The sequence below is a fragment of the Oryx dammah genome, unplaced genomic scaffold (assembly GCF_014754425.2).
Source record: "Oryx dammah isolate SB20612 unplaced genomic scaffold, SCBI_Odam_1.1 HiC_scaffold_4, whole genome shotgun sequence".
NCBI lineage: Eukaryota > Metazoa > Chordata > Mammalia > Artiodactyla > Bovidae > Oryx > Oryx dammah.
Genome location: NW_024070188.1, coordinates 7,650,645 through 7,661,888, shown reverse-complemented (window position 1 = coordinate 7,661,888; position 11,244 = coordinate 7,650,645). Strand labels below are relative to the sequence as shown.

The 11,244-nt window shown below is 39.2% G+C and overlaps 1 protein-coding gene across 1 annotated transcript; it reads left to right on the top strand.

The window, feature by feature from the left end:
• Positions 1 to 5,032: 5,032 nt before the first annotated feature.
• On the top strand, positions 5,033 to 6,054 carry LOC120862918 (RWD domain-containing protein 1). The gene has a single exon (XM_040239086.1). The coding sequence runs from the start codon at positions 5,210 to 5,212 to the stop codon at positions 5,939 to 5,941; it is 732 nt and encodes a 243-aa protein (XP_040095020.1). The 5' UTR covers positions 5,033 to 5,209; the 3' UTR covers positions 5,942 to 6,054.
• The last annotated feature ends 5,190 nt before the right edge of the window (positions 6,055 to 11,244 follow it).

Here is an 11,244-nt window from a genome sequence, read left to right as displayed (position 1 = left end):
GACCTCATGGACTATAGCCTGCCAGGCTCCTCTGTCCATGGAATTCTCCAGGTAAGAGTATTGGAGAAATCATTATTCAATTGTTGGCTCTAAAAGAATATCTCTTTTCGACCCAGTGGACTGTAGCCTGCCAGGATCCTTTGTCCATGGAGCTCTCTTGACAAGAATAGTGGAGGGGGGTTGCCATTCCCTTTTCCAGGGACTCTTCCTAACCCAGGAATCAAACCTGGGTCTCCTGCATTGTGGGCAGATTCTTTACTGTCTGAACCACCAGGGAAGCCCCCCAAAAATATAGTTGGAAAATATAACTTGTTAAGAAATGTCAACAAAATTTCCCTAAGGAAATGACTTCTAAGCTGAAATTTAAAATCTGTTTACTCAAAAATAACTGTGCACAACTATATAGCCTACTTATCTTCCTTTTAGAAATCATCAACTAACCAATACATTCACAGATAACACATAATACTGCTCAATACATCTTAACTGGGATAACTTAAATTGAAAAACTGAGGCTAGAACATAGCACTGTGCCTGGTACATAACAGATTAGTGGGTAGGCTGGGGCTGACTGGTTTACAATAGCTTAACTAACATAGGTAGGATAACCAATGTGTCTCTCTCCGTCATCATTCTTTGGCCTGCCAGCTCAGATCTATTCACTCGGCAGGCACAAGGCTTTATGAAAGAGAAGGGAAGCCTGCAAGGTCTCCTAAGGTCCAGGCTTAAGAACTCACACACTTCTCCCACAGGATACAGACCCAAGCAAGTTACTGGTGAGCCCAGATGTAATGAGTAAAGGAAATTGGTAGAAAAAGCTGCAAGGTCACATTACAAGGTCACAAAGAAAAGTTGGAATAACTTGTGGCCATTTTTGCAATCTATCACAATGAAAGTGAAAGTGAAAGTCGCTCAGTCGTGTCTGACTCTTTGCAACCCCCATGGACTGTAGCCTGCCAGGCTCCTCTGTCTGTGGAATTCTCCAGGCAAGAATACTGGAGTGGGTAGCTGTTCCCTTTTTCAGGGGATCTTCCCAACCCAGGGACTGAACCCAGGTCTCCTGCACTGCCTATTCTTTACCCACTGAGCCACCAGGGAAGCCCCTACCACAGTGAGGTAGTTGCTATTTCTCCCTGTGTTATAGATGGCAAACTAAGGCTAGAACATAACACAATGCCCGGCACAAAATAATACTCACTATTATAAAAATAAAAGAATACTGTCATGAATAAGTTGAATAACTAAATTAATGCATATTTAATGAGAGAGATGATTAAGCTCTGGATTGTCTGTTTCCATGGCCTGATTCTTTCTCATTACTCTATTCTGGCTCCTGAATATAAAAAAATCAAATGAGATATAATAGTTGAGGAATGACATGACGGTCTCCAGTTGCAGATTCCTATTGCTAGCCATGAGACAGCTACATATGAAGCAGAGGCTTTAAAACATTGGATACTAAACAGCACGGAACTATGATCCCTAAGAGAAGGGAAACACACAAGGAAAACTGTACAAGTGCTCCAACTGGCTGCCTAGAAGTTTCCAGGCTGAAGTACAGAGTGGGGAAATCCAAATAGAGCCTGGCAGTCTCCCTAAATTTGAGATCAGCATTCAAGAAAGTCAAAATAGATAGAAATTGTAGAAAAGAGTACTGGAGAGGAGAAAACTATAAAGAGAAAAAGCTCCAAAGAACTACAGAAAACTACAATTGAGTCTATGACTGACCACAGTTTTGGGAATGCAAAAGACAAAACTACCCAAAGCTGGGGGGGCAGGGGGAAATCACTGAAAAGCAGAAGGTAAAAAAGTTGTAGATTCAAATAAGTCTGGAAATAGTTCATATTCCTGCCAGCCAGAGTAGAAAAATTTTATAATATACAGGAAAATGAGTAGAGTCCCCTTAGCCTTAGTAGTAGGGCTAAGTTAGCTTGAGACAAGAGGTTTTGGACCTCAGAAAGCCTCAAAAGAATTAAGCTGTTTTCAAATAACTACACATTAGAACAAAACCAACACTCTTTAAAGAAAATTTTAAAAGATCTAACAATGAAAAGAATAACAATATTCAAACAAGTAAAAAATTACCAGCCTGCAAGGACCAGGAGAAGGAAGTGGCAGTCACTCCAGTATTCTTACCTAGAAAACTCCATGGACAGAGGAGCCTGGTGGGCTAGAGTCCATGGGGTCACAAAGACTCAGACACAACTGAGCACATGTGCAAGGATAAGGAAAATATTTGTCCCATAATCAAGAGAAAAATCAATCAACAGAAACAGAGCCATATGCAAAAGAAGTGATAAAACTGCAAAGACTTTAGGACAGCTGTTAGGAATGTTATAAATGGTTCATGTATTCACAAAGCAGAGAAACACATTAAAATGATGAAGAGAAAAATGGAAGACATAAAAAAATCACCCAATAGAATCTCATTAAAGAAAAGAAAAAAAAGAAGTTCATGAGATGAAAAAAGCAATATTTGAAATTGAAAAAATTATATTGGATGTGATTAACAATAGATTATAAAAAAGATCAGTGAATTTGAAACATAGGAATACAAACTATTCAAAAGGAAGCTAGAGAGGTAAAAAAACTAAAAAGGATACTTGCCCCTACCTGGAAATAGAGCATTAGTAACCTGTGAAACAATGTGAAGTGGTCTAGTGTATGTGTAATTGAAATCATAGATACAGGAATGTAGGGGGAAGAGAAAACATTTAAAGAAATAATGGTTGAAATTTTTCCAAATTTGATAAAACCAATTAACCCAAATATCCAAGAAGTTTAATGAATCCAAAGCAAAGAAAGAGAATCTCACACAACTGCACATCATACAAAATTAATGAAAATCAGTGATAAAGAAAAAAAAAAGAACTTAAAATTAGCGATGATGGAGAAAACATGTTTTTCCATCATGTTTTTCCATCTTTTCAAAGATATGAATTATAGCAGAATTTTTGTCAAGAAGTATACAAGCCAGAACACAATAGTATAAGATCTTTAAAGCACTTAAGAATTCTGTAATGAGCAAAAATATCTGGCAAAAATGAGGCATATTAAAGATTTTTTTCAAATGAAAAGGAAAGAAAGAAAAATAGCTGAAAAAATTCATTGCTACCAAACATACACAAAAACAAATATTAAAGGAAGAGCTTAGACATAAGGAAGATGGTAACCGAAGGAAACTAAAATCTACAGAAAAGAATAAAGAATACTGAAAATGAACTATGGTGCTAGAGAAGACTCTTGAGAGTCCTTTGGACTGCAAGGAGATCCAACCAGTCAGTCCTAAAGGAAATCAACAGTGAATACACGATGCAAGGACTGATGCTGAGGTTGAAGCTCCAATATTGGGCCACCTGATGCCAAGAGCTGATTGGAAAAACCCTGATGCTGGGAAAGATTGAAGGTAGGAGGAGAAGGGAGTGACCGAGGATGAGAAGGTTGGATAGCATCACTGATTCAAAGGACATGAGTTTGAGCACACTCCAGGAGATAGTGAAGGACAGGGAAGCGTGGCATGCTGCAGTCCATGGGGTCACAAAAAGTAGGACATGACTGAGTGACTGAACAACAATTTGCATATATGTGTGTGTGTGTGTGTGTGTGTGTGTGTAGCCTTATCAGGTGGCACAGTGATAATCAGAAAATGGTAAACCAGTGGCAAAAATATGGTAAATGTGAAATCCTTTTAAAAATTATTTTTCTTATTTATTCAGTTCAGTTCAGTTGCTTAGTCGTGTCCGACTCTTTGGGACCTCATGAACCACAGCACACCAGGCCTCCCTGTCCATCACCAACTCCTGGAGTTTACTCAAACTCATGTCCATTGAGTTGGTGATGCCATCCAACCATCTCATCCTCTGTCATCCCCTTCTCCTCATGCCCTCAGCTTCCTCCTGCCCTCAATCTTTCCCAGTATCGGGGTCTTTTCAAATGAGTCAGTTCTTCACATCAGGTGGCCAAAGTATTGGCGTTTCAGCTTTAGCATCAGTCCTTCCAATGAACACCCAGGACTGATCTCCTTTAGGATAGACTGTTTGGATCTCCTTGCAGTCCAAGGGACTCCCAAGAGTCTTCTCCAACACCACAGTTCAAAAGCATCAATTCTTTGGCACTCAGCTTTCTTTATAGTCCAACTCTCACATCCATACATGACTACTGGAAAAACCATAGCCTTGACTAGACGGACCTTTGTTGACAAAGTAATGTTTCTGCTTTTTAATATGCTGTCTAGGTTGGTCATAACTTTCCTTCCAAGGAGTAAGCATCTTTTAATATCATGGCTGCAGTCACCATCTGCAGTGATTTTGGAGCCCAAAAAAATAGCCACTCTTTCTACTGTTTACCCATCTATTTGCCATGAAGTGATGGGACTGGATGCCATGATCTTAGTTTTCTGAATGCTGAGCTTTAAGCCAACCTTTTCATTCTCCTCTTTCACTTTCATCAAGAGGCTCTTTAGTTCTTCTTCACTCTCTGCCATAAGGGTGGTGTCATCTGCATATCTGAGGTTATTGATATTTCTCCTGGCAATCTTGATTCTAGCTTGTGCTTCTTCCAGCCCAGCATAAATACATTCAAAAGATAATTATTTTAAGCAAAAATAATGATGTATTTTGGGATTTAGAGCTTGTAGAAGCATAGATCACTGCAGCAGAAAAAAGGTCAGAAGGAGGAAAATGAAAGCATACCATAGTAAGAATAACTAGGTGATTCTTATACTCTATGTAGTGGTGTAACATTATTATTTGAAAGTAGATATGATAAGTTAAAGATGTGTACTCTAAAACTTAAAGCAATCACTAAGAAAAATAAAAGCCAATTTAAAAAATGAATGATGAAAATTCTTAATTTAAATGAAGGAGAAAATAGGAATTAAAGTATCAAGGAATAGACGGGACAAATAAAAAATAAGAAAAAGCGCTAAGCAAATGGCTAAATGCTCCATTTAAAAGTCAGAGATCATCAAACTGAACTTAAAAGAACCACTCAATTTTACTCTGCTTTTAAGAAAGCCAGTCTAGGACGGAGGCCGGCGCGGGGCTGTCGATCAGCAGGCCCGCCTGGCTGTGGGCCCCAGGCCTTTCTGCCTGGGACTCTGCGCCTGCGCCCGCCCGGCCGCTGCCTGCTCTCCCGGCGCGGCCGAGGTCCAGGCTGCAGCACGCCGCCTGGGTATCCGGGCGATCCATGGGCTGCAGCGAGGGCCGCGATGACAGATTACGGCGAGGAGCAGCGCAACGAGCTGGAGGCTCTGGAGTCCATCTACCCTGACTCCTTCACAGTATTATCAGAAAATCCACCCAGCTTCACCATTACTGTGACATCTGAGGCTGGAGAAAATGATGAAACTGTCCAGACAACCCTAAAGTTTACATACAGTGAAAAATACCCAGATGAAGCGCCCCTTTATGAAATATTTGCCCAGTTAAATCTAGAAGATAATGATGTAGCAGACATTTTAAAATTATTAGCATTACAGGCAGAAGAAAACCTTGGCGTGGTGATGATCTTCACCTTAGTGACAGCTGTACAAGAAAAATTAAATGAAATAGTAGATCAAATAAAAACTAGAAGAGAAGAAGAAAAGAAACAAAAAGAAAAAGAAGCAGAAGAAGCTGAAAAGCAATTATTCCATGGTACTCCTGTTACAATTGAGAATTTCTTAAATTGGAAGGCCAAGTTTGATGCAGAACTCTTGGAAATTAAAAAGAAACGGATGAAGGAAGAAGAGCAAGCAGGAAAAAACAAATTAAGCGGGAGACAACTATTTGAAACAGATCATAATCTTGACACATCTGATATCCAGTTCTTGGAAGATGCTGGAAACAACGTGGAGGTAGATGAGTCTTTGTTCCAGGAAATGGATGACTTGGAGCTGGAGGACGATGACGATGATCCAGACTACAATCCTGCTGACCGGGAGAGTGACTTGACCGACTGATGGACTCTTCCCGTCTGCAGAGAGGCTTGACTGCCACAGCATCTGTGGCTATGCTGAGAGGGTGTTGATTTTCCTTTCTTTTTTCTAAGAAAAAAATAATTTTCAGGAGAATATTCTTCTGATGGCTTTCATCATTGAAGTTAATAAATTGATCTTAAAAATTTCAAAAAAAAAAAAAAAAAAAAAGAAAGCCAGTCTAACTATGAAGACACAAATAAGTTAAAAATAAGGGAATGGAATAAAACATAGTATGCAGATATTAAGCATAATAAAGTTGGAATGGCTATGTTAATTTCAGGTGAAGTAGATCTTAGAATAAAAGATGGCAAACAGGAATAATAGGGGACGCTTCAAAATTAATGTGGGATCAATTCTTCTAGAGGATGTAATAATTCTAAATGTTTATGTATGTAATGTATATACAAATACATTTTGAACTTTAAAATATATGAACCAAATATTGATGAAACTGAAAAGAGAAATAGACAATCCAAAATTAAAGCTGAAATATTGCCAAAATGTTCTTGCAATAGTAGAGAGCAATTAGACAAAAAATCAATAGAATATAGAAAACATAAACAACACTATCAACTAACTTGATCTAATTGATATTTATAGAATATTCTCCCCAACAACCATAGAATAAACATTTTTTTTTTTTCAAACAAACACAAAACATGTACAAAATAAGAGTATATTCTGGGACATAAAAAAGGCTCAATAAATTTTTAAAAAGTAAAATTATTATAAAATATGTTTTGTGACCATGAAATATAAAACTAGAAGTTGAAAACAATAAGATGTTTGAGGAATCCCCCAAATATTTGGAAATTTTAAAAAACATGCTTCTAAACAACCCAAGAGCCAAAGAAGACATCTCATGGAATATTTTAAAACATTGGGAACATAATAAAAATTAAAATATAAATTACTAAATGAGGAAGAGCAGCTAAAGCAATGCTTAGAGGAAAATGTATAGCATTACATGATTATATAAGAAAAGAGCTTCTTAAATCAGTGATCTAACTTTTCATTTTAATAAACCAGATGGAGAAGAGAAATTAAACCCAAGTTAAAAAGAAGGAAGCAATTAATAAAGGTGAAATAAGAGGGAGACCGTAAAACAATGAAGAAAACAAATGAAGCTAAGCTCCAGTTTCTAGAAATGATTGTGCCCGGCCAAGAAGGCAAAATGAATTCAACAGATTATCTGGTACAGTATCAAGCCACATCATACAAACGTTATCATTAATCACAAAGAATTCCTCAGTCCCTGGCAGATACATTCTTACTGTTTATCCTTGTTACTAGAAAACATTTTCCTTTCTGTTTTCCAGAAAATCCAACACAGACATAAATAGGCCATCTTTACTTTGCCTGGTTGCAAAGCAGGGTGATTATGCATGTAGGAGCTGAACTCATAACGCGATTCTGCTGAAATATAACCCAGGAGGAAAATACCAGCCTGTTCCAGACCCGTGTCAGCAGTCAGTCTTTGCCAGGAAGGTCTGAAATGAAACAGAAAAATACATTCATTTTTCTAACATACAAAATTGAAGAAAATGTTTCTGTCAGCCTCTAAACTGAAAAAGAAATCCTCTTGCTTTCAAAACAGCAATATTATATTTGTCTCATTTGATTTTTCAAACCAAGAGAAAGAGGTTTCAACTCACAACAGTACCTAGCCCTTTTCCACGTACAACACAGAGTACTACTAAAACCAAGCAGAACACGGTGGGACCTTCTTGGGATACAAAAGCCTTTCTGTGTCCTCCATTTATAGTTTGCAGGAAAAAGGCTTCAGCCACCTACATCTTTCCTCCAAAGGACAGATTCAAACAGTTACTAATACGGGAGTGAGAGAATGCCGATACAAAGGAAAAGTAGCCAAGAAACAATCAGTTCAGTTCAGTTCAGTCACTTAGTTGTGTCCAACTCTTTGCAGCCCCATGGACTGCAGCACACCAGGCCTCCCTGTCCATCACCAACTCCCAGAGCTTACTCAAACTCATGTCCATTGAGTTGGTGATGCCATCCAACCTTCTCATCACGTTCACCTTCAATCTTTCTCAGCATCAGGGTCTTTTCAGACCAGTAAGTTCTTCACAACAGGTGGCCAAAGTATTAGAATTTCAGCCTCATCATCAGTCCTTCCATTGAATATTCAGGACTGATTTCCTTTAGGATGGACCGGTTGGATCTCCTTGCTGTCCAAGGGACTCCCAAGAGTCTTCTCCAACACCACAGTTCAAGAGCATCAATTCTTCGGTGCTCAGCTTTCTTTATAGTCCAACTCCCACATCCATACATGACCACTGGGAAAACCATGACTTTTACTAGAAGGACCTTTGTTGGCAAAGTAATGTCTCTGCTTCTTAATATGCTGTCTAGGTTGGTCATAAGTTTTCTTCCAAGGAGTAAGCATCTTTTAATTTCAAGGCTGCAGTTACCATCTGCAGTGATTTTGGAGCCCCCCAAAATAAAGTCTGTCACTGTTTCCATCTATTTGCCATGAAGTGATGGGACCAGATGCCATGATCTTAGTTTTCTGAATGTTGAGTTTAAAGCCAGCTTTTTCACTCCCCTCTGTCACTTTCATCACAAGGCTCTTTAGTTGTTCACTTTCTGCCATAAGGGCGGTGTTATCTGCCTATCTGAAGTTATTGATATTTCTCCTGGCAATCTTGATTCCAGCTTGTGCTTCATCCAGTCCAGCATTTCTCATGATGTACTCTGCATTTAAGTTAAATAGGCTTTTCCCGATTTGGAACCAGTCTGTTGTTCCATGTCCATTTCTAGCTGTTGCTTCTTGACCTGCCTACAGATTTCTCAACAGGCAGGTCAAGTGGTCTGGTATTCCCATCTCTTGAAGAAGTTTCCACAGTTTATTGTGATCCACACAGTCAAAGGCTTTGGCATAGTCAATAAAGCAGAAATAGATGTTTTTCTGAAACTCTCTTGCTTTTTCAGTGATCCAACAGATGTTGGCAATTTGATCTCTGGTTCCTCTGCCTTTTCTAAATTCACCTTGAACATCTGGAAGTTCATGGTTCATGTACTGTTGAAGCCTGGCTTGAAGAATTTTGAGCATTATTTTGCTAGTGTATGAGATGAGTGCAATTGTGTGGTAGTTTGAGCATTCTTTGGCATTGCCTTTCTTTGGGATTGGGATGAAAACTGACCTTTTCCCGTCCTGTGGCCACTGCTGAGTTTTCCAAACTTGCTGGCATATTGAGTGCAGCACTTTAACAGCATCATCTTTCAGGATTTGAAATAGCTCACCTGGAATTCTATCACTTCCATTAGCTTTGTTCGTAGTGATGCTTCCTAAGGACCACTTGACTTGATATTCCAGGATGTCTGGCTCTAGGTGAGTGATCATACCATCGTGATTATCTAGGCTGTGAAGATCTCTTTTGTATAGTTCTTCTGCTCCTCCTCATGGGATACGCATAACACTCTGATGCACATCTCTGAGTTTTTCTATAAGAACTAAGGGCCCCACCCAGGTGGAGAATGGTAACTTCAGGCTGAGCATAAGCATGTGGACTACAAACTGGTTGGTACCAGAGAAGTGAAAGTGTCATTCGCTCAGTTGTGTCCAACTCTTTGCAACCCCATGGAATGTAGCCCACCAGATTCCTCTGTCCATGAATTTTCCAGGCAAGAACCCTGAAGTGGATTGCCATTTCCCACTCCAGGGGATCTTCCTGACCCAGGGATCATAGTTGGGTCTCCTACATTGCAGGCAGATTCTTTACCCTCTGAGCCACCAGGGAGGCCCCTGGCTGGAATCAGAAGGCTGATGATTGGAACTCCTGCAAGCCACATTTTTACTTCCATAATAATTAATCAGAAGAAAGTCATATGCCTTGCACTGCTCACCCCAAACTTTGCCTTTACAAAACTATTCCTTGAAAACCACAGGGGAGTTCAAATCCTTTTGTTGTAGAGAAGAACCAAGTCTGACTCTGTGTTGGAACTGCTTTTTGTTGCTGTTATTATAATCATACATAATGGCTTGCCTCAGAGGACCCTGCCCCTCTGCCTGACTGTTGGACTAAAGTGCCTTTGTTCATCTCACAGGGAGGTAATTGACCCTGCCCACCTGTGAATGTCTACAGGAAAGAAGAGATTGACACATCCCTTCCCTCAAGCTGGCCATTCCCAGAAATGTTTTGTAAGACTAAAGACCTTTTTCAATTTACTTCCTCATTGCCTCTCCCTCTCTACTCTGTCTTTTGATTTTAGTTGCTCACTGCTCTCTCTCTGGTTCTATAAAAGAATCTGGCAACCAGACCCCAAGAAGATGGTTGACACAACAGTTTTCCATTTTCTCAGTCAGCCAGCTTTCTGCATAAAGTCGTATTTCTTGCCTCAACACTTTGTCCTTTGGATTCATTGGCCTGTCATGCAGAACATCTTGAGGAAGAGGTATCCATTCTCCTTGCTTGATCCTTGCAATAAACCTTTCTCCAAATTCCAATGCTTTGCTTTGTTGGGCACATGAACTTAGATTCGATAATACTGTGAACAAGAAGAAAATGAAATTCACTGATATGTGGATTAATGAGATAGGACTTTTGAGACCCTTGCAGAAGATCATGCTAAAGTGATTGGGTTTCTTAGGTTTCATTATCATCACCTGCTATGCAAAGTGTCCAAAACTGTCACGCCTTTCTGGGAATAAAATAACCTAACCCTATACATGATATTTTTAAATCCTTCCATTTCATCCTGCTTTTGCAATGACTTTTATTTTCAGGCACTCCAGATGTAATCCCTTCACTGACCACAAAGTGGTTTATTCTGAAAAATGCTGTAAAGAGCAAATTCTTTGAATCCATATTTTCTCAGTTGACATGACCAAGCTGTTACAATTTCTCATGACATGTGGCAATTGCATCTGTAACAAGTCATAACCAGAGGAAATTCTGGCAATGCAGTGGTTGCACAATTTATACTCAACCATTGGAGGAGTTAAGTATTTGGTCTTGATTCCAGTGTGGCCTAAGGAATGTCAGCAGTCTCTTTTTCCAAATTTGTGGTGTACATATAACCCATTTAATTCCCTTACACAAGGCTTAGTCATTATCCCCTGTATATTTTGAGAATGTTTTGTGTGTGGCAAATTAATGTAAACTCATCTTTGTTTGGCTTCTTCCAAGCTGTAATTCATTAAATTCTCTATCAGTGAGTTGTTCCATTTCTTTAGTCTGGGAAAGTCTTTACCAAATAATCATCTATAATGTTGGTCATTTCTTGCCTTTTGTAATTATAACTTAATTAGTCATAAAACACCA